Source organism: Neolamprologus brichardi, chromosome 15 (assembly GCF_056152115.1).
Source record: "Neolamprologus brichardi isolate AB-2024 chromosome 15, ASM5615211v1, whole genome shotgun sequence".
NCBI lineage: Eukaryota > Metazoa > Chordata > Actinopteri > Cichliformes > Cichlidae > Neolamprologus > Neolamprologus brichardi.
In genome coordinates, this window is record NC_142118.1 from 17288758 (window position 1) to 17311982 (window position 23225).

Consider the following 23225-nt stretch of genomic DNA (forward strand, 5'->3'; position numbering starts at 1 on the left):
ATAAACCGAATGACACCTGATGTTTTAATGCAACCTTCACTTTTTATTTTGGTTGTTGGGAGTTTGAGTTAACACTGGTGCCAGATAGAATCCAGATAGCCGCAACATCTGGGCTTCATTTGGTCATGTTGTGGGCCAAAATGGGTTAGGGCTAATGTAGTATAGGTCAGGTGAGGTTGGACACATTACCACAATTTGTATAAAAAAAAAAAAAACACCCCAAAAAGATGAAAAGAAAAAGGAAACAGTTTGTGTGGTCACACCCACTTGAGCCATAACACATGAAAGTATCACTTTCTGATTATATAAATGATGTAAGCGGAAATCTGTAAAGCTGGTAGATAGTTATAATAGACCATTTGGTCTCCCAGAAATGTTGTTAGTAGTTATACAGTATTTTTTTTAATAGCAGCTCAATTGCATAAATGAGCTGTTACCTTATTCTGAAATCTTTCCTTGGATTATTTTAGGTTGATTCCTTTAGTTTGATATTAGAAGACATATCAGTGCAATCCCTTAACGTTCACTTATTTGAACTTAGAAAAAGCAAACTGGCATATTTGCTTCCCTAACAGTTCAGACATACCAAAGAGGGACTACTAGTCCCTCTCTCAAAACGCTAAGTTGTTTTTAGTATTGAAGCGGGGAGGGGGATGATTGGTAAAACTTTTTGCTGGGGTCTTTGGTGTGGTCTAGTAGAAGCTGGCAGGGTGTAAACTGGTTTCCATAAACATCCTCAAAACGTTTCATGAGGCTCACAAGGCGCTCTGCACCAAATGTGTCAACAAATCTGAACGGACCTGAATGTAGGAATAACAAAAGGTCGATTAGCACCAACACAATAGATAACCATCAGTTAACTAATATAAATAGTTCAAAAGTATACAAATGTTGGAGACATACCACCGTGCATGGGAGGAAACCCATATCCAAACACTGCTCCAATGTCTCCTTCTAGAGGGCTTTGTATTATTCCCTCCTGGAGACACATCAACGACTCGTTTATGCAGCGTGACAGCAGCCGGTACTGCATGTCGTATTCTGAAGAACTGCAGCAAACACATAACTTCAGAGAGACAGATCAGAACAGGGCAATTAGTAGATCTGAGGAGAGGCTGTTTTCTTACATTGCAGAGGGAGCAGTCACTTGATGGTTCTTGAGAATTTCTTCTACTTCAGGATTCACACTCTTAGTCTTTCCATAGAGAAAGAATCCTTTTCCAGATTTACAACCTATAATTTAAAAATAAAGCATTAGAATCGTGTTTGTGTGAATGGTAAGCTGATCCTCAAACGTGTTCCTCAGTCTTAGAAACCCGTGCCCTTACACGGTTAGATTTTAGAAATCAGGTAGCAAGATAAATCCATTTTTGATTATATTAAAGTCACCATTTTAGGGTAACAGTTCCTGTTATAGAAAAATTCATCTCAATGATAGTTTAAATATTAAGGGTTAAGAATAAGTCTGCCCTAAGACAGCTGGGATAGGCTCCAGCCCAAGAAGTCATCGTTCATTGGAACACACTTCAGCATCATCTCCTTAGCTAAGGCAGAACACAAACATCACTTTCATCAGCAGTCAACAAATGTGTCCATTGTAACCTCTCTTTCTTCTTAGGAGTTCATGGTAGAGTCCATTTGACTTTTCTGAATGTAAAACTGATGTAGGTAGACAATGTCTGACTTCAGAGTGAGGGTGTGTCATCATAGAGATTTTACATTTGACCACTCAAAATGCAATTCATTTAAACAAATTTAATGTCTTTGATATCCTGCTTTGAGGTGGTGATGACTCTCAAAGCGGAGTCATAGAGAACAGAATGAAAATCCATAAAAGAATCAAATTAGTAAAAATCAGTAATATCGCTAATGCAATCGAAATCGCTAAATTCTCATCAATTCCAATACTTGAGTGCATGACAAATTAGTAGTGAGTGATAATGCCCCTATTTTAATGTGAAATGTTTTAACCTTTGAGGCCTTTTTCCAACATGGTCTTGAAAATCTCCAGGCTTCCTCCTTCATAACGGGAACCAAAGGCTTTGCACAGCATCTAAATCCAACAATAAACACAGAATACAAAATCCCATCTGTCCCAAAAATCGAAATCAACATGGGCTGTGTTCAAAGTAAGTGAAAGATTACCTCTGAAATATGTAATCCTATGTCAACACCGACTTCATCAATGACTGTGAAAGGTCCGACATTAAAACCAAAGCTTGTTGCCAGGAAATCACTTTTTGTTGCGGTCACACCTTCCTGTGGAACAAAATGTGGGTTATTTTAAAGCAAATGTAAAAAGATAAAAATAAATGCTTTAAATAATTACTGGGACCTGATGCTCAACCATTTCTTTAGCAGGGAAAAATTGGCAACACTATTATTTCTCCAAGTCTTTGATTACCTGAAGAAGTCTCAGAGACTCCATAAGCAAGCAACCCATGCAGCGCGTGGTGTAAAAGCCCGGACCATCCTGTAGTCCAGTGGGTTTCGAGGCAGAAAGAGAGCAACACAAGGAGACATGCACCAAAATATAATAGAATAATGAGCAAAATGACTAAGATGAAAATAAGATTCACATAGGCTGAAATACTGACTGAAGAACACTTTCAGAGTTGCCATCACCTTGACAGTGACGACAATCTTTCCCTGTTTCAGGGCCATGCTGACAGCAGCATCCAGCGTGTCCTTAGATGTCTTATCTGTGGTGACAATCTCCACCAGTTGCATCTTGTCCACTGGGGAGAAATAGTGTATGCCAATCACCTGCACAGGCACATATGCAAATTGGTCAAACAACATCACACAGGAAATAAAGATTCTCAATAATATGTTGAGAAGCCATTATTTTAAAGCCATGATAATAATCACCAAGAAAGTCAAGTGAAAATTAAGGTAGAACTCAACTGTGCAAGCATGAATCAACATTACATTTTTTTTTAAATTACTGAGCAAACAGGATAATTTATATTGTGCTCAGTCCTGTTGTAACACACTGAAGATATGTTGAAAGTAAAAGTTTGGAGCATTTCAGACTTTTTCAGGGCGTTTGCTGGCAGCAGCGATGTCTCTGATGGGTAGAGCTGAGGTGTTGGTCGCAAATATGCAGTGTGGTGGGGTAACCTGGGGGGGGGAGGGGGAAGAGTACATTTCCTTATAACTTTAGCTATCTGGACATTATTCTGGAAATCACCAAGCAGCCTGCTGACTTGACTTTTGTTGGCAGTAGCAGCCAAGATAGCCATAGTCAGCTAGTGAATTCACGTTCCACATGCCAGTGATTACTTATTAATGCAAATAAGTCTTAGACAGAAAATAACTGTTAAACAGCTAACATAGCTATGGTAGAATAATAATGACATAATACTACCTGCATGCAACCAAAAGCTTCACAAAAATGATTGAAACTCCAAACAAGAAAAGGAAATCTTCATCTACATCAATCCCACTTAGTTCTTTAACAGTTACTTTGGGTTGGCCTGAGAATTATCTCAAGTTAAAACCTAAATTAAGGTGAGATTTCTCCAAACAGGTTAGTTCTTCACCAGTTCTTGCTCAAAGTAATTTAGAAGTTCTTAGATGCCCATTTATTGTAATACATTTTCAATGCCAATTTAACCACCTCTAACTAAAACAGTTAAAGACAGAGTAGTTCCGGCAAAACTGCACTCACTGCCTCCACCTCCTTGAGGACTTGATGTTTAATGTTGAGGTCTTCAAACACAGCCTCTATCACCATGTCAGCAGACTCAAAACCAGAGTAATCCGTCTGAATCGACAGATTAGACATAAAGGCGTCACGCTCAAATGATGTCATGGCTGTCTTCTTCACCTTGGTGTCGAAACTGAAGATCAAGAACATTGAGGAGAAAAAAAACCACACAAACAAAAATACCTCAAACTGTAAAGCCACTTTTATTTTTCAATAAATAAATAAATAATATTGAATGCGTGTATATTACCTTTTATAAACCTTTTCATATCCTTTGCTGATGGCATCCTCTGTGGTGTCCTTTAGGATGCTGGTGAGGCCTTTATCTACGGATACCTGTGCTATACCTGCTCCCATTAGCCCTGCACCCAGAATGGCCAGCTTTCTGTTGCAAACATTTTGTACAGGTGTCTTACTGCTATCGCTGAGGCAACTGTATATAGACAGCAAATGTATATGGCAACATAAATCACCCCTGTTTACAGTTCTTACTTTACTTCCTTTTCTGGGGGACCAAATCGGTTCTTCTTACACAACAAACGGCCATGGTGAAGTCCAATCAAAGCTTTGGATTCAGAAGTCCTCACCAGCTTACCAAAGCTCTGTGAAGGGTTAAAAGAAACAAGAATTTAACAAATACAATTAGTCTCTTTAACAACAACAACAAATCCAAAAACTTGATTATAGAGTCATCAATGAAACCCACAAGCTTAAACTGTTAAGCAGCCCATTCTCATTCCCGGGACATCAATTAATGCCATTTTGTCAAAGCTCTTGGCATGACTCGTTTAACCCTAAGGTGTTCATTGGTGATGGGGCTTTATGCACATACTTATGGCATTAGTGAGGGGAGTCTGTCACTCCACATTCATCATTTGATGAATGAGGAAGCTTCCTGTTGTAACCCAAACTCTGCTCTTTTCCCAACACTAACTACAGAGTGAAAAACAAAACAGAAAAAACACCCAGCAAAACACAAAGGTCACAATGGTCAAAATGCAGCACATGTATGACATCTACCAAAAGGCCAGGAGGATTTTTTTTAAAAATCCATCTGACTGAGAAAAAGAAACAACAATTCTGTTAGTCCAACTCACCTGAGCTTCAGCCAAATAACCTGCGTCACTGCCGTGCTCTATGCCAGTTTTAACACACTGCACATGAAAATAAGACAGCATGAGACACTCAGCAGCAACATCATGCGCTAATATGTTTATCTTCACCCATAAGTGTACTCTTTACCTCAATAATCTGGAACGGAGCAGGGTAGAGGTTTTTAGTTTGTTTCTGGACTCTTTTAGTGACAGTGCTGTAGATGATCTTCCTCACTGGACCCAGGCCCGTAACTGCGTCCCACAGCTCTGCACACACACGTTTACAGTGACAGGGTTTCATTGTTTGTTGTGTAAATGTGTACAGCTGGTATTTGCCAATTAGAAGATACCATAGACAGTTTATCAGTTAAAATTTTAAATGATAAAACTGAAATTTGACAACTTCCTCTATATTCTCAATGGTGTGTTTTGACACCTTAATGTAAAATCAATAAAGTCGTGGTTTGACGACCACTAAAATGGGTTGCAAGTTTTTCTAAGGGAACTAGTAAGGCAGCGTACTCGCCATTAAGGGTACATGGGAGGTTATCACTACCTTCTGATGCACACTCATTCATTTTGTTCAGGCATGAAATATGACAGAAACCTCTGAAGAGGGAAAGAGTTATTCACCGGTTTGAAATGTGTTAGTCATTTTTTTTTTCTTTGAAGAGACCAAAGACCTTTTTTATACTACCTGTGGGCATTATTTTCCCTGCTGTATGGCCGAACATTTTGAAATTTAGTCTTTGGGAATTGACTTGCTTTTGGAGTCGGCCTCAAGTGGCCATTCAAGAAACTGCAGTTGGTGGCCCCAAACGCTGGGGCTGAAAAAACAAGCCAGTTGGAAATGATTTCATGGAACAAATCCTTGGCGGTATAAAGACAACTGGGCTGAACAAGAGTTCACTCACTCAGTCTAAAGCTTTTTTCCCTAGTAAGGGGAATCTTTTTGTTGGCCAACTCATAGGCAACACCCACTGCAACTTCCTCAAGGTATTCCATCGTTCGTTCCTCTGGAGACTTCAGACCAGGACCTGAAATATAAATATAAAAGAAGCACAGAGAAAAATGAAACATGTTACTAATTGAATGCTCAGTCTTGAGCTGCTAAAAAGTTTAATTCCCCACCACCCTCTCCCTTAAGATTACAACAGAAAAATGGTACATTCATTGAAGAAATGCCACATGTATAACATACCCAGAGGGTCCACAAGCTGGTCCACTAGACCCATCTTCTTGGCTTCGTCTGCTGTGATGTTCTTGCCTGACAGCAGCATGTCAAAAGCTCCCAGGACACCCACCTAAACATGTGCAACAAGCAGAATTGAAGACAGTGAGCTGGTATTGGCCCAAGTGAGAGTCTTGACCTTATTATACTCCTGTGTACTGCAGTAGCCACTAGCACAAGACTGCAGCAATGCTTTCAAGACTTTCACCGAGGAACTGATTAATATGTGTGTGTGCATTTATACCATTTTAGGTAGTCTCTGAGTGCCACCTGCTCCCGGCAGCAGTCCCAACATGACCTCCGGAGTCCCCAGGACTGTTTCTTTACTCTTCGTAGCAATTCTGTAGTGGCAGGCTGTTGCAAGCTACAGAAAAGTTACAAAACTGAGAGTTACTGCCCATATTTTAAGCCAAATTGGCATTTTGACACAAACTGTTGTACCTCAAGGCCTCGACTCAGGCATGAGCCATGGATAGCGGCGACAATGGGGACACGAGACTGCTCAATTCTCCTAAACAAATTCTGAGCTTCCTCACAGAGACTGGTGACCTCCTCACTAGTTGCACAGGACTGGAGCATACTGAGAGCAAAGAAAAAAAAAATCAAGATAAATTACACACTTTTCAATTAAGCATATTAAATTTGATCCATTTGTTGACTTTTTTCGTAAAATACATCCTGGTTTACTTGCACGTTTACACTTACAAAACAAACAAACAAAACAAAAAGCAACACAGAATATACCACACACATCAGAGACTGTGAAAGCCCTCAAAAGCCTACTTGCTATCTGCTCCAGCAAGGAAACAGCCGGGTTTGCCTGAAATGAGGACAACACTTTTTGAAGATCTATAAAGCCAGATGTCTCCCAACACGTCAGCCAACTCATGCAACTGCAGAGACTGTTTGTTCACCTACAGACACAAAACAACAAAATTATGTCATTTCAAGAGTGAAACATGTAGTCAGGACTGTGCAAACGTAATCTCTCTCTAAGACGTGTATTGTTTCAGATCCACAAACAGACGCACACACCTTCGATGATGGATCATTGAATCGTATAACAGCCACATCGTCCTTGTACTCGAAGCTGATATGTTTACGAGCTAAAATAGAGAAAACAGCAATTAAAGAATGAGATAGATTACAGTAATATTTTCTTGTATAAGCAGATATTTTACTCAAAAAAAGTGAGAATTTTGTAACGCTTAAGTTTCTTTTTATAAAACTTTACTTCCAGGCAAGTCATTAAACCTTTAATCAGTTTTATTAGATTTAGGCAATTCCATGCATACAGTTTCATGTTCTTAAGCACTGAATTTAAAGTTTATTTTGAAGTATTATCTAAATTAACTGCCCAAATAATTACTGAGAGACACTTTGATATGACCTCTGAGGAATGGGACTTGCTTTTAGAAAGACTTTGGTTTAACACTCCAGCCTTGTTTTGCTTGTACTGTGCATGCATATGCTAATGAAACATAATGGAGCAACATTGTTACCAATGGTTTCACATTATTCTCTTAAACTATAACGAGCAGTAACAAGTCAAGCTATAACAAGATAGGAAAAAAAGTACAATGCAGATTTTAAAGATAAATGTTTGCAGAACAGCTGTGCAAAAACCTGTTTTGCTAATCTTTAACAAGAACTAAAGTATGCAAACAGTTCATCTAAATGAGTCAACACTATATGAATATTACTTTTGTTTAAGATAGCACCTGGATGTTGGGGGAACACAGACCACACTAAATTAATACAGCTGAACCTTTACTAAAGAATTGATGGTTCTTTAGTAAACCACCGATTTGTGATGCGAGTGTACTCTTGGGTATTTGGTGCACCGATCATCATCAAAACCCTCTTTACCTGCCAAATGTGATGATACAGAGAAAACCCGTCTGGCATGACCTAAGAGCAGAAATATAAGAATTTTGAGTGCTCCTGAATAAAAAGGAGAGGCCCGTGACTTTCCTCTAGGACAAGTTTCCCCTAACATAAGGAAAAGAACAAGTTAATACAATTCTGCTAAAGTTAGTCGTGACTGAGCAGAAAGACAGACATTAAGACAGTAACTTAGTATTGCAGCCCTGTATGCTGTTATCACCAAAAAACTAAAAACTCTAACATTAAACCTTTTACTGCAACAGACAGTATACACAGGCGTTACTAACGTCAGTGCAGATTATCTAATTATATGCCAGCTTTTAATAATTAATGTAATTAAAAATGTTTTACCCACAGTTCCATGTGAAAAATATCTCCCTTTACAACGTTTTTATGACGATTAACCACTTGAGCAATTTATCAAGAAAAAAAAGCAAATTCTGAGTTATTATATTTTCAGTTATCCGCTAACAGCTTGAAGTCAAAAGCTACCATCGAGTACAAATTCGACAAACAGTAAATTAAAACGACAAAAATTAAATTAAATTACCTTCAACAAAAACAACAAAAGGTGAGTGATTTTAAATATACCTGACAATAAAGGGTATTTGCCTGTTGAAAACTTGGAGAAAACACCTGCTGCACGAGTGACTGCCATTTCCACCTGAAGCTTTTTCAAGTTTCAAGTTTCAAGTTTCAAGTTTTATTTGTCATATGCAAGTTAGCACAGGGTCAACATTGCAATGAAATGTGTTTGACGAGCAGCAGTCACTTAGCAGCATGATACAGTACAGAAAATATAATAAAATATAATAAAATAAAATATAAAAATATAAAAATAGTAAGGAGCTAAATATTAGAGAGACGTGGTAAAAGAGAAAGATGACTAAATATATATGTATCTATAAATATAAATATATGTACACTAGTGATTAAATAAGAAAATCTTGAAAAGAAATATGACAGGAGGGCAGATGGGATATTGCACAGGAATGAGCAACAGAAAATTACAGTATTGCACTTTTAAATATAAATATCAATGACAATAAAGTGAAGTGACCAGTGCAGATTAAACAGAGTACTTGTGAAGCTGCAGGGTAGCTTCTGAGTGCTGTGTTGTGTGTGTTTAAGTGTTGTGGTTGAGGTGTCGTACGGCTTGGTGGTAAAAACTGTTTTTAAGTCTTGTAGTCCGAGCAGACAGACTCCTGTAACGTCTGCCAGATGGTAACAAGGAGAACAGCTGATGTGCTGGGTGGCTGTGGTCCTTGATGATGCTGTGTGCTTTACGGAGGCATCGCTGGAAGTAAATGTCCTGAATGGCAGGAAGCCTCGTGCCAGTGATGTGCTCTGCTGCCTTCACCACCCTCTGTAGTGCTTTACGGCTGCTGGCAGAGCAGCTTCCGTACCAAACTGCGATGCAGCTCGTCAGCAAGCTCTCAATTGCACACCTGTAAAAATTTGAGGTGATGTTGGCGTTCATGCTAAACTTCCTCAGCCTCCTCAGGAAGTAAAGCCGCTGGTGAGCTTTCCTGATAGCAGTGTCTGTGTGAAGGGTCCAGGAGAAGTCCTCGGTGATGTTGACTCCAAGGAACTTGAAGCTGCTGACCCTTTCGACCTTAACACCGTTGATGTGGATGGGCTGGTGTTCACTGACTGGTCGTTTCCGGTAGTCCACTATCATCTCTCTAGTTTTGCTGATGTTGAGAGTCAGGTTATTTTCCAGGCACCACTCGTACAGTGCCATCACCTCCTCTCTGTAGGCCGTCTCATCATTGCCTGTGATGAGGCCTATGATGGTTGTGTCAAGCTTGAATAAAGCGTCAACCGCAACATACATTTTTTTTTTTGAATACGTTTTATTGACAAAGCACAAAATACAGATATATAAATACAAAATAGCAAACACAATGTCAGGGGTTCGTGTAATAAAAACAAAATAGACACAGTCTATTAAAGAATCACATAATATTGAACAGGAAACACAAGTTTATGGTTTTGACAGCTTTTAGATTTTGAGAATGTTGTATGGTTTTAACATATTGTTTGGTTTCATTTAAAAAGCACTGAAAGGATGGTTTTGCGTTAGAAAATTTCGACTTATGTATATGAAATTTAGCCAATAATATCAATAAATTAATCAAATAAAATTCGTTTGCCCTGTGCATGGGGTACTTAAAGAAACCAAACAATATTTTCTCGTAACAAAGAGAGAACTCAGAAAAGATAAAGGAAACAACAAAAACACAAAATTCCTGCCAGAAATATAAGCATGACCAAAATAAATGAGAAATATCTTTCTTCACACAATTACAAAATGTACAGTTAATATCAATGTCCTTTTTATAACGTACAAGAAAAGATCTGGTTGGGTAAAAACGATGAATAACTTTAAAATATATATTCCTTTACTTTGTTATTTAATAGAAATTTCGACGGTACAACCGCAACATACATACAAGTGCAATCAACCAAATCTATTACGATGACTGACCGGTGAGGGCGCAAGAGTACTGTTTAATATAGGCCGCCAGTGGGGCTTGAAAAGTGTCTTAGTTTAAAAGATTAATATTTCAAGTCATTATTTTTTAGTTTAAGAGAAGGACCTAGTTGTGATGCAGGTTATAATGAATGTGAACAGCAGTGTAATTTAGTAATATTAATGTGTGCTTTATTGTTTTGCTTCAGGCACACCGTTGGCCGGCTTAGTCACTGGGTGGGTCCTTTAAAGCAGTTTTTGTAGTCCTGTTGGGTCTGGCCGGTCATTAGACAGGGAAGCAGTGTGCTGGGATATAAACCATAAAAACAGGTGAGCTTAAACGTATCTGGTGAGGTTAGAAAGTTAAAAGCTGTTATACGGGTTCTGCAAACTGTTTTTTCATCTCAAACAAAGCGGCAGGAATTTTTGCTGATTAAATTTTAGCTCACAGGTAGCTAGCTAGTTGAGCTAGTCTTGCACGCAGCTTCCAGCTAAATCGCTGTTTTTATTTTAGATTTCGTCGATACTATAAGGTTATATTTTGTTGCTTTATTTGGACTTATATAATTTGTCGATACGCAGTCAGTATTAGTCGTGTGATGACTCTGTCATTCTCCAGGAGAGGAATCTAGGTGAAGGGTCAAAGCTAGGGTAGAGGGGGTTGGGCAGGGTGACCGTTGTTGTATGACAAATTAAAGGAAAGTAGTAAACTCCTGAGCCCCAAAACTAGTGGAAGTGGTGGTTCTTATGTGCTATAAGGGGCATTTATTAGTTTTGGGTTTTTTTGGCATAGTTTGGATCGACTTATGCTCTGAGAAGGAACAGTGACAGAAATCAAGAGGTCATGAGTTCTGACTGATCACCTTTATTCACCTACCTTTTCAGGATGACAGTGCCCCTATCCATAGAGTTTCCGGGGGTAACTGAATGTTTTCATAATTGTGAAAATGATCATCAGTGCTCGCTGCAAAATATATTTTGGAAGAATGTGTGCATCCTTTCCTATAACCTTCCACAGATTAGCAGACTCAAAGTCTAGGCACATTGAAACGGTTTTGGTGATGCTTGGTGATTTAGTAATTTTTCAGTTTTGTTCATGGAACCACATAATAAAATATAAAAATCCCTGTATACTAAAAAAGATAAAATAAGAATTAATAGGAGCAAATTCTAAAGAGGTGTTGTTTAAGATATATGGCAAAGTGATTTTAGTCAAACACAACCAGGACTCAGACATGAAAGTAGAGCTGAGTATGATCTGAGAGGTTGTGGTTGTGTAACACTCCTTCTCATGCAATAATGCTACAATATAATAGCAATAAATATATCCTCCATGGATTGTGTGGTTTCAGGAATAATATATATTTTTTTTAAATCGTTGTGAATTCACACAAAAAATGTAAGGAATTCTAAGAAAAACACAAAGAAGTCCTAAAATATCCAAGTTAATTTAAAATGTTTTGAATCTGAAATGGTAAACATTTCCATAAACTTTGCAGTAACATTTCTTGCCACATAGAACAGAATGGCTTCCATGTTGATGAACCCAATTCGGAGCTGCTCAGTCAGCTCTTCCTGGGCAGTGCGATTTGGTAAGTTGTCATTTGTTCCCATGATAGTTTAATATATTTCAAATATCCATAAGTAATTAAGGAAATATATGACTAAGAGTCAGACATTAAAGATGCAGTACAGCTGCTTCCAGTTCAATATTGGCATTTAAAATCTGGTACTTTTAGGTTTATAATGATAATTTCTTTATTTTTCTTTGTCTAAGGTGCACGATCTCTCAGTACAACAGCCCAGCTTCAGTCTCAAGGTAAGTTTTTACTATAATGATAATTTTTATCCAGATTATGGCTATGTGTATTATAGATTTTTTTTGAAAGTAGAATGGTAACCAAAGCCTTTAATCGCTGATTTATTTGCCTGGACATAATGTGTATAAACCTACTTCCCCTAGCAGATGCTGAGATGCCCTTGCTGTAAGTCTTATTTTCAATTATTTTCTTTCAGTTCAGACAAAGAGCAAGAAGACGCTGGCTCGACCTGGTGTAAAGAACATAGTGCTGGTGGAAGGAGTTCGAACCCCTTTCCTGTTGTCTGGAACCACGTATGTCTCGGCTCTTTTCTTTGTGTTCTCACTTTACGTTTATTGTATTGTGCTACACGGAGTACTGGACACTTAAAAAACAGTCAAGAAGATTTTGTAGTGGAAAATAATTTTTGTGGCTTAAACAAAAGAAAAAAACTTTTTGGTTGGTCTCTACAGGTATGCTGACCTAATGCCACATGACCTGGCCAGAGCAGCTCTGCAGTAAGTCTATGGTTGCATTGTTTTTCTGATGACTGTCTGTTGAGACCAGCAAAGTCAATGTCAAATGTTTGCAAATTAAATAATAGTTTGCAGATCTAGTTTTGAACTTGTTCTATCTGAATCCAAGGTTTAAATGGGTAAATGCTTGCAGTGTTTTTTGCTCCACAAAGACACCCTACAAAAATAATTGTATATTTGGACACCTTTTAGACAAGGGTACCATGATATGAATGAATGATTTTTAAAAACAACTTTTCATTTATATGTTGTACTGTGTCACTCTGCACTGCTGCTGATCTGTTAAAATATCTCTTAGACTCTTCTAGTCATTATGAAGCAGTAAACATTGTAAGCTTTAAAAGTAATATGAGGGCAAAGTGCAATGGAGATGAATGAAGTATATCAGTTTACACAAGAAAGAGATGGAGGAAGGCCAGAACAATGATCTAACAGATCATTGTACAAGGTCTTTATGAACAAATATTTATGTTTGTCCCTCGTTAGCAAAAAATAAAATGACTCATTCTGTGTGTTTGTTTATATCTTCTTTTTTTTTTCTTTTATATAGGGGCCTGCTAAAACGGACAGGTATACCAAAAGATGCTGTAGACTACATCATATATGGAACAGTCGTTCAAGAGGTTAAAACCAGCAACGTAGCAAGAGAGGTATGCAGACATAAGCACTCTCCCATACACATATCACATATTGTAAATGTTAACTTTAACTTTGTTATTGCGTACTAAAATATAATTGAGGTGCATTTATTGTCTGTAAACGCATAATACAATTACATTTGTGTATAATGCGGCTCTATGTTTACTTTGATTTCAGGCAGCACTGGGTGCAGGCTTCTCTGACAAAATCCCAGCTCACACAGTCACCATGGCCTGCATCTCCGCCAACCAGGCAATGACCTCAGGTATGTCCGGAAAAGAAGCCTCTTCACTGAGACTCTGTATAATTTGTTCTAAATATCATTATTATTATTATTATTATTATTATTATTATTATTGATATTCAGTGTAGTCCTGCATTGCAGTTGCAAAACAGTGGTGTACACTGCAACAGTGATAAACTGCTAAATGCGCTTTTTAGTTGTTTACAGCTCCTATGGGCAAGGAGCAAGATGAATAAAATGTAATCCTAAATGAAAAAAGGCATCCGGTCTTAATATTTAAGCATCAAAATAAACTGTCATACACCAACATTTAGTATACTGATCAGATGTGTCCTCTTGTGTTAAACCAAATCACATTCATTATATTAGGAAAAGTAGGTAAAGCCTATGGATCTTGACCTATTTTCATGCAATTCTTAGATTTTACTTTTGGTTTTTAATGGTTGTTTTAATCTTTAATTTTCATCTTCTTTATCCATCTCTCCAGGTGTTGGTCTGATTGCTGCCGGTCAGTGTGATGCTGTTGTAGCAGGCGGAGTGGAATTCATGTCAGACGTTCCCATTCGTCACAGCCGTAAGATGAGGAAAACCATGTTGTCCCTAAACAAGGCAAAGACACTCGGCCAGAGGCTCAGTCTGATTGGCAGCATCCGGCTTGCACACCTCTCCCCGGAGGTATATATAATTTAACAACTTTCAGTTTTAGTTGATTTCAGAGTTGCTTACTTCTGTTCACACCATATAGTATTTAACCCTCAAATTGTCCGTTGTGCCGTACTAGCTTCCTGCTGTTGCTGAGTTCTCCACAGCAGAAACAATGGGCCACAGTGCTGATCGTCTGGCTGCTGCATTTGGGGTCTCCAGAGTGGAGCAGGATGAGTTTGCAGTGCGATCACACACACTGGCTAAAAAGGCCCAGGACGAAGGGCTGCTGCAGGATGTCATCTCCTTTAAAGTGCCAGGTAAACCCAGCTTTACTGTAGATTATGTTATGCATTGACTCATTTAGAATATATAAAGACTTCATATTGGCTTTGAGAAATTGTGAATTATACATTTAGATTTTTTGTTATGTTTTTTGCATGATATGAACTAATTCTATCTGAAATAAATATAATTAATAATTAGCAGAAGCTAAAATAATCTGACTGCGCTTGGACATCTATCACTTTTGAAAAAATCGCTTTCAGTCAATTTGGAAAGTAGAGTTAGGATTCAAATTGAAAATATTAGTTATTATCGAACAAAATATGACAGGAATGGGCTAGACTTTAGGCTTTCCTCTTTTTTAAAAAAAATGTTTACAATAGAGTGGCATTCTTGTCTCCTCAGGTCGTGATATTGTGTCAAAGGACAACGGCATACGGCCATCATCCATGGAGCAAATGGGCAAACTAAAGCCTGCCTTCGTTAAACCTCATGGAACAGTCACTGCTGCGAACTCTTCTTTCATGGTAAAGACACAGAAAAGGCACTAATGGTTTCTTTTGTGTATCTGGGTTAAAGATATGTTTGATTTTGACAAAATCTTATTCTTTATTAGGAAATAACTTAATCTTTAATCAGTGTGAATAAAGCAGCTTCTTCTGCAAGTTCCTCATCGTGTGGTTGAACATCAATTCCACCATCCTAGCAGCTGGCGATAGTAGTCCGTATGCTCTGCAGACTCTTTCATCTCAGTTGAGCAAACACCTGAACCAGTTCTGATTAGAGTGGTCCGCCAGCTCACATTGGACCCTCAGATCATAAAGGGGACTAACATTACCAGCTGCAGTCCATCATGGTGGAGAAACTCTGGAGACTGCCACAAAAGACCTAACTGCACAGATGATGATGATGAGCAGGCACATTGGTTAGCAGTGATCAAACTTCAAAATAAAAGCGAAGGGATTGTCCAACTCTGTCATTTTGTCTGATAAAAAATGGGGAACAAAATAGATTTTTTTTTTCCTATACTTGACTTAGGTGGCCCAAAGTCAATATTATATATATGGGAAACACTTTTATCCTAAACCCTCTTGTTCACTTGTGTCACCATGCTCAAACTAGTTCTTCCAAATGTTCAGTTTTGGAAACTGTTCTTGGATCATGAAGTTGAGATTCTTGTTTGTGTGTCCTCAGACCGATGGTGCCTCTGCTGTGCTCGTCATGTCGGAAGAGAAAGCTTTGGCTATGGGTTACAAACCTAAAGCCTACCTCAGGTATCTAAACCCTGTCTTCTTGGTAGATTAACAATAACTTCTATAATAATGCTAGATTGCACAATATGCTTATTTAAATATTTTATCCTGGCAGAGACTTTGTCTATGTGTCTCAGGACCCCAAAGATCAGCTGCTTTTGGGGTGAGTTACTACTTCTCAGTAGATTTGATTAGATGGTGGTTTCTTAATTGTCTTGAGGACTATTAAAAAAAAGAAGACTTATTCTACTTCCACGCTTTATCTGTTTGATTATTTCAGGCCAACGTACGCTACACCTAAAGTCCTGGAACGTGCCGGCTTGTCCATGAGTGATATTGACGTCTTTGAGTTTCACGAGGCATTCGCAGTAAGTTATTACAATATATTTCAGGGGGGAAAAAAGTATGTGAGTCTATGCGATCCATCAATATTCTGTCCGTCTCCACCAACATTTCTGTGTTTGCCTCTAATCGAGTTTCAGCATGTTGTCATGTACAGTATAAATGTTGTCCACGTGCTGGAGTAAAATTTGACGTGTCTGCTTCATACTCAACACAGTTGGATCAATACAGATCAATTTCCAGGCTGGTTTCCATGGTAACTCGGTGGATATATATTTGTGTGTGTTTTTCAGGGTCAGATCATGGCAAATTTGAAGGCTATGGACTCGGATTGGTTTGCTCAGACGTACATGGGCAGGAAATCGAAGGTAAAGATGGCCGTTGGTCATCTGTTTGCTTTTTCTCAAAAACTAGATCCATGCAGCTCACCGTGATGCTTGCAGCACACTACAAAACATGAACAGCCACAAAGAATTGAATATGCTTGGATAGCAATTATTTTTACACAATCGCATCAAGTATTGTAATGCCTTTCTCACTTTAACTGCACTGGGGTCATATAAAAGTTAATCTGAAAGCAGGGAGTTGCCTGATGATTTAGCTTCTTGGGAAAACTGCCAGATCAAGCTGTCATAGACCAATTATTAAGTTATGGGCTACTCTTACCTAGCTTGGTTAGCGCACTGCATCCAAAGATAGCAATCTTAATACAGCCTTGAAACATTTTAAAAGGGGAGCTGAAACGACCACTGAAGGAGCTGGAGTTTTTGGCACTGTGGCCCCTACTTTATTTTATAGCCCCAAAGATTGGTGGATATGTGGATAATGTCTGGGCCTTCATTTTTTGTTAACAGCATCAACAATTTTTTTATGAGGTCAAGTGGACATCCTCAGCTGAAATCCATTCACCTGAGCTGATGTCCCTGTTGAGTTTTCACTGGTGTTTACATCACTCATGACCTGATGGTCGCTATGTGTGCAGGTTGGGACTCCTGCCATGGAGAAGTTCAATCTGTGGGGCGGTTCTCTGTCTTTGGGTCACCCATTCGGTGCCACTGGCTGCAGACTGGCAACCACAGTAGCAAACAGACTGAAGAAGGAGGGAGGACAGTATGGACTCATAGCAGCCTGTGCTGCTGGAGGACAGGTAACACACTCTGATTTTACATTTTGAAATTCAAAACTCCCAAGGTGATAAGATTTGTTGTGACTGAGAGATTAACATTTGTAGACCTCAGAGTAATATATTTGTATTAAGACTAACATAGTTGCTATTTTGTAGTATAATTTCTTCTTTTCTTGTCTATTCCAGGGTCATGCCATGGTGATCGAGGCTTACCCCCAGTAACACAGTTAAAAACTATTGGGACAGACAACTACACACACACACACATCGATAAAATAGAGTGTACATATGGCCACCACTTTGCCTGTATGGGAGAACAGTCAGATACAGTATGAGTGTCTCTGAAGGATCTCTTGTAAATGTAACTTTGTTTAGGGGCTTTTGAATTTAAGCAGATTGTCGATGAGGAATGTTTTTTTTGTTTTGTGGACTCGAGCAGTGTCTCGAGAGCATTATCAGCGAGTCCAACATAACATAACAAAGTTTTAGCTTTAAGAAGAGCAACAGTGATCCTAATGTAATGTTTCTAATACGCTGTAATAATTTTTTTTCTTACTGACTGTTGGAATTAAACGGTGTGTTAATTACACTGGGACTCATTTCTGTTTCAGTTGTTCCTGCTTAACTTTTGTACTAAATGCATCTGATTTTGGCTAGCAGTAAGAAACAAGTTGTAACTAGTAATAGAATAGAAAACTGTGGATCTGATCGCTTTCTAATGGCCAGCAGCTGGCAAATCCTCTGGTTGGTAGAATGCTGACAACTTTCATAGTTTCAGGTTGAATTTAATCAAACAGGAAGTCCATTAAAGGTCAGAGAGGATGATTGTCCAGAGATACTGGCATTTTTATAATGTATGTGGTGAGAAAGGATGATGCTAAAAGTGCATTTTTGTTTAAACACAAATATAGCTTATGTGTTCTGAGCATTACGGCTGGGAGCCCAATGCTCAGGATGGGAAAGTGACTGAAAAATGTCGTTTTCATTGTATAAGCATTTAATATTTTGTAACAAGAATGTATGTATGACAGAATGTATCAATTTTGAAGAAACAGTTGAGTTGAACTCTGCGATATAGGTACAGATGCAAACAGAAAATGAAACAGTCTATCTTTTAATCATGTAGAATTTCATATATTAACAACATTGGTCTTTGTTCCTAACATTTTGTCTCCCTTCTTGGTGAGATTTGCATTTTTCCTGCTGATAGAAGGCCTCGATGCACGGACAACAACTTCAAGCAATGTGTTGATGATCTATGTTTTATTCAGCAGGGACTGAAACTGTTGTGAGGAGGGAAAAAAGATCAATGTATAGAAAGCTTTGTGCTGCAGATAACAGAATTTGGGTAGAGGGGGTGCAGAGTCTACTCTTAAAGTCTTAACAGCTTCCTAAATTTGCATTGCCAAATTTCTTTCTTTCTTTCTTTTTATTTGCATTTGCATCCCGGCCTTGTTCCAAGATGTGTCAGCAGTAGACTGTCTTCGGATGCAGCTGCACTTAATTGATGGTGAATAATGCTGTCTGCTTCTGACGAGACGACTGATGTTAATGAGGAGCTAAAGAGGGATTGCTCAGGCTTCCTGGTGATTTAAAACAACATGAATATGGAAAATTGGGAATATGACTGGCAGGTGACTTAAAAAGTTCAGGTTGCAGTGGTATCATCCTGATTTTCGGATGTTCAAATTGTGGGGAAAAGCTGAACTTTTAGTGTTTGTCTAATTGACAGCGGGATGGGTAAATGTATAACAACACATTGCCTCGTTTCTGCCTTTTGTGTGTGCGTGTGTGCACGATCCCCTCAGCGCTCACCGGGGACTGTGCTTAATACACACACCTCTCAGGTTGGGGGCTTGTTAACATAACTTCAGTCAGACATTTCCGTTTAAAATGTATTTAAAGATTTAATTCTTCCAGTTTAAGGAATCCTTGACTCTGAGCGGGAGGAGCTGATTAATGCTGCCGAGCCTGTCACACGGGCTACAGGCAGAGGGAATAAAACCAATGTTTTATTGCCAAGGCAAAACGGAGCTCAAATGTAAATAGCAGGGAGATAGACAGAGAGGGGTTTTGTGTTTATAGAGCTTCAAAACCGCCTCAACCCTGCGAGACACCGGAGACACGCAGACACTCACCGATATAGCGGGCCGCCTCCCTGCCACAGCGGGGCTTTGATCAGACGGAACCTTTTATGGAGAATGACTGGCGAATGCACCCGCTGCTGTCACTACAAATCTACCTCACGGAGCGCGCGGGGAAGCGGGGAGGGTGTGTGTGGGGATGGATGGATGGAGGGTGGGGGGAGTCGGCGTGTTCGCGCGGTGCAGGGAGGGGAGGGAGCCGGGGAGAGATTGGGAGTTGCAGCGGTGTCTTTCATCTCGTCCTAGCCGGCTCACACGCGGGGCGGCACCTGCTGAAAGCTGCGCTTGACTCACCTGCTCCCGTGCGCTCAGTGTGTGCGCGTGCACGCGTGTGTTGTGAAACAAGTGTCAGTGCGCTGTACTGTAGCACTGCACCGGGGAAGAAAGCAGTGATTGTGGCACAGAAGACGACCGAAGCCACTAAATATTAATATAATATATGTATTTGTGTTTAATGCTAAATATATAATGCTTTTTTTGTAAGTCATGGGCATAGAAGCTTGCGGTTAATTTTAAAATACATGGTTGAATTTAAAGTTATACATTTACAAAAAGCAAAACTACTCACCGCAGCCACTGCTGTTATGACACTACCTACTACAGATAGACGGATTGATCCAAATATCGATCTTATCGCAAATTCATCAACACTAACGCTTAAGATCGATACTTTGTTTCCAGCTTCAAAGTTCAGTATGTAGCCCTTTTTAAAATATTTTTTTCTTTTCTTTTTGGAAATAAAAAAATATTGCTGCCTGTCAGCCAGTATCTTAAAAAAGTATTAAATATTGGTGAAAGTGTGTACTTAAACATATACTTATATAAACGTTAAACGCAGCTTCGCCAATGCGAGGTGCTTTAAACCTGCGCTGAGTGTAATGGGCAGCAGGGGGCGGCGACTCTGGATGCAAAAAGACATCTGGATATATCAGACATTTTGTTTCCCAGACTAGTCTAAAAGAAAAGCCAAGATTTTAAAACATACTTTTATTATAGTTTTTATTTATTTATATAAGTGTTATATAGTAGTTTGCCCCCACCACTTTATAAGTCATTCCAACAAGCTGTCTTACTGCCCCTGGTTCAGATCCACCATTGATAAGTCTTTTTATTTTTTTCCAGAAATGATGTCTGATTTATAAGTGCTTCTTTAGTTTGTTTGGTACTTGTAATTGATGATCATTTGCAGCTACAGTGGGCTCGTGTTTGGGGAAGTGTTATATCCACTCACAGCAGAAAGGCCTTGAAATCCCCCCACAAACCTAAACAAGCAAAACAGGAGGGTATCACAATCCCGCACGCACTGCCAATTAAAAAACATTAAAATGTAATGTCAAGATTTATATGAGAAAATTATTACCACTCTCATACAACTAATGTGAAATCATTTGCATTAAGTAACCTGTCCAAAGACAGATTTAACAGAGCATTCAAATCAATGCCTCTAAACCTCATAAATTAAAGTGTGGATTTGTTTTTTTTGTACAAATGTGTCTCAAGATACACATCAAGCATAAAACAATTACATATGAAACAATTGGCCCATGAGTAGCAAACAACTATTATTAAAAACGCGTGTTATCCACTAATTAGACTGAAACCACCATTGTCATTTGTTTTGCTCAGCTAGCAGATGAGCTAAACAACAACAACAACCTTATTCATGATGAAAGCAGGACACCAACTGCTGCTAAATAGTAAGCATAACAGCTCATAGTTGACCTCTTCAGATTAATCTGTCCTCGTTCACAATCATCTGATAAGAAGTTAAAATAGTCATGCAGTGATCCAAACGTACAGTGAGCATAAGAAAATTATTTGACTGGGCGTTTTAAGCATAAAGCCATAGCTTCAAATTATTTTTACCATTATTTTCTTTTCTTTCTTTCTTTCTTTATTTGGTCAGCTCGTGTTTTTAGTTGTTTTTTTGCCTGACGTGTTAAAAGATCTGTCAGTTATTTTATGAATGTGAGCTGATTTTGATAATGATAATATTCCCATTCAGATCTTTGCCAAGTTTAAAATTTTTAGATAATCGGAGCCCATGTGTGTCTTTGGACTGTGGGAGGAAACTGGTGTACCCAGAAAAACCCCACAGAGAGTCCCCAACCTGAAGGTGACTTGAACCTCAGATCTTCTCGCTGTGAGGCAACAGTGCTAACCACTGCACATAATAGAGTTAAGGTGATGTTTATAATGATTACATGGTGTAATGTCAGAATGACTTAAACACAGAGTGGGGCAGAAAACTTTGGGCCTCCTGGCTACATCTTAACAACAACTCTCAGAGTGTAACTCTCAACTCTCCAGGGCCCCTGTCTGGCTCTGAGTGCCATTAAATCAGGATCTACCTCTCCTTCACCTCGCCAAGATTTGGGGTGTAATAATATCTGACCTTTCATAAGATGTACATTATTTTATAATCTCTTCAGTGATCTCTTGCCTCTATTTCACTACTAGCCGGAATATATTTCCTAATGCACAATATATTTGAAGACAAGGACAAAAATGAGTTTCTTTTATGACTAATGATTAAATTGCATCTGTGTGTGTGTGTCCTCATACTATGTTGGTTTGACCATAATTATGATCAGCAACATCTTGATCAGTAATGCATGAGTTTTAGCGTGAAGTCATGGTTTAAAATTACAGTAGAGCCAAGTCTCATGGCAAATTACGAAGCATGAAAGAAATACCACCTCTTTATTTGTGTACATGGACACAAAAAATATTTCGTCACAGAAGTCAGAGCGACTCTGGAGGGACGTTTCACCCATTCAACTTATTGAAAAGAGATGTGAAGCAAGTGGTAAACATTGTATTTTAACCTAAAGCATGCATTTTACTAAACCTAATTGAATAGTTTTATTTCAAAAAAACCTGACCAAACAAACTACAACACAAAACTGAAAATGACATTAAAAATCTTAAAACTAAGGACAAAAAGAAAACAGAAAAAATATTTTATATTAGAATTCTCCTCTCTTGCAGATTTGTAAGCCCTCCAGCCTTCTAACTCTAAACAAAGACTTTGAAGCACAACATGTTCATGTACATATGTTTTTATATGAACAGACTGCTGTGAGACTGTGTTGCACTGTAATTCTCCAAGAAATAAATGTATGTCAATGCAATATCCTCTCCAGTGATAGAAATGTTCTGGGCAGGTGGATGAAATGAAGCCCAGTTGGTTAGTCTGTTAGTTAGAAACCCTGTAGACAAGTCATAATAGTACTACTACTACTACTACTACTACTAATAATAATAATAATAATACAAGATTTGCAGCTGTCCATAAACTCATTATTGTTGACTTTGTATTGCAGTCATGAAACATTTAAAGAGAAAGACTTTGTTTGTATGTTGCACTATTTAGTTGCCCCTGTGAACGCAAGAGGAGAACAATTGTAACATTAAGCCAGACTAGCACAATAATAAATCTCTGGAAAACGTTTCTGAAATTGCTAACCCCACTGCATAAGTACACAATTAGCATGTAGCCTTTATTAATGTAATTCAAAGTTGTAGTGTTATGTGTAGTGAGTAGCGTTTCCTCCATACGGAATCTTTGTTTGCTGTCTCAAAGAATTATGAAGTGCTTGAGCATTACTGTACAAGGACAAGACAATGACTGTTTGCACTAATGTGTGAGAATTCAACCCTTAGCTCTGCAATGTTTCATTTTATTCACCACATTGATCAAAAACCTCCTGACACGTTCACTTGCCAAGACACAAAATCTCGCAAGTCACACCAACCAAGCGGATCCTAATTCTCACTTTGATGGAAAATATAAGCCTGGCACCTTTCTCTCC

The 23225-nt window shown here is 38.6% G+C and overlaps 2 protein-coding genes across 5 annotated transcripts; one reads left to right on the forward strand and one right to left on the reverse strand.

Moving 5' to 3' along the window:
* Window positions 1-40: 40 nt before the first annotated feature.
* On the reverse strand, window positions 41-8593 carry hadhaa (hydroxyacyl-CoA dehydrogenase trifunctional multienzyme complex subunit alpha a). Of its 2 annotated transcripts, XM_035908496.2 has the most exons (21): window positions 8516-8593; window positions 7907-7948; window positions 7073-7143; window positions 6821-6951; window positions 6479-6617; window positions 6282-6401; window positions 6008-6110; window positions 5721-5843; window positions 4955-5073; window positions 4810-4866; window positions 4205-4314; window positions 3963-4097; window positions 3674-3845; window positions 3037-3123; window positions 2626-2766; window positions 2405-2473; window positions 2146-2259; window positions 1972-2053; window positions 1128-1233; window positions 904-1049; window positions 41-800 (listed from the first exon to the last, which is right to left on the reverse strand). In XM_035908496.2, the coding sequence occupies exons 1-21, from the start codon at window positions 8580-8582 to the stop codon at window positions 631-633; spliced, it is 2304 nt and encodes a 767-aa protein (XP_035764389.2). In that variant the 5' UTR covers window positions 8583-8593; the 3' UTR covers window positions 41-630. The 2 variants fall into 2 exon arrangements, with proteins under 2 accessions (XP_035764389.2, XP_087708106.1); XM_087851980.1 differs by lacking the exon at window positions 3037-3123.
* Window positions 8594-10620: 2027 nt separating this feature from the next.
* hadhb (hydroxyacyl-CoA dehydrogenase trifunctional multienzyme complex subunit beta) lies at window positions 10621-17855 on the forward strand. Of its 3 annotated transcripts, none has more exons than XM_006792715.3 (16): window positions 10621-10730; window positions 11920-11992; window positions 12178-12219; window positions 12417-12513; window positions 12673-12717; window positions 13286-13385; window positions 13552-13639; window positions 14106-14293; window positions 14400-14580; window positions 14951-15072; window positions 15740-15819; window positions 15914-15961; window positions 16079-16166; window positions 16434-16508; window positions 17123-17287; window positions 17453-17855. In XM_006792715.3, the coding sequence occupies exons 2-16, from the start codon at window positions 11926-11928 to the stop codon at window positions 17486-17488; spliced, it is 1422 nt and encodes a 473-aa protein (XP_006792778.1). In that variant the 5' UTR covers window positions 10621-10730; window positions 11920-11925; the 3' UTR covers window positions 17489-17855. The 3 variants fall into 3 exon arrangements, with proteins under 3 accessions (XP_006792778.1, XP_006792780.1, XP_006792779.1); XM_006792717.3 differs by having other exon boundaries at window positions 10633-10730; window positions 11925-11992; XM_006792716.3 differs by having other exon boundaries at window positions 10649-10730; window positions 11900-11992.
* The last annotated feature ends 5370 nt before the right edge of the window (window positions 17856-23225 follow it).

What these genes read in the sequence shown, in the direction of transcription:
- hadhb (XM_006792715.3), top strand. Translation starts at nt 11,926, where the DNA reads ATGGCTTCCATGTTGATGAACCCAATTCGGAGCTGCTCAGTCAGCTCT. An exon ending in CTGGCCAGAGCAGCTCTGCA is followed by an intron (nt 12,718 to 13,285) that starts GTAAGTCTATGG and finishes TCTTTTATATAG; the next exon opens with GGGCCTGCTAAAACGGACAG. An exon ending in ACATGGGCAGGAAATCGAAG is followed by an intron (nt 16,509 to 17,122) that starts GTAAAGATGGCC and finishes CTATGTGTGCAG; the next exon opens with GTTGGGACTCCTGCCATGGA.
- hadhaa (XM_035908496.2), bottom strand. Translation starts at nt 8,582, where the DNA reads ATGGCAGTCACTCGTGCAGCAGGTGTTTTCTCCAAGTTTTCAACAGGC. An exon ending in CCAGCAAACGCCCTGAAAAA is followed by an intron (nt 2,767 to 3,036) that starts GTCTGAAATGCT and finishes GTGCCTGTGCAG; the next exon opens with GTGATTGGCATACACTATTT. An exon ending in GTGACTGCTCCCTCTGCAAT is followed by an intron (nt 1,050 to 1,127) that starts GTAAGAAAACAG and finishes TGTTTGCTGCAG; the next exon opens with TTCTTCAGAATACGACATGC.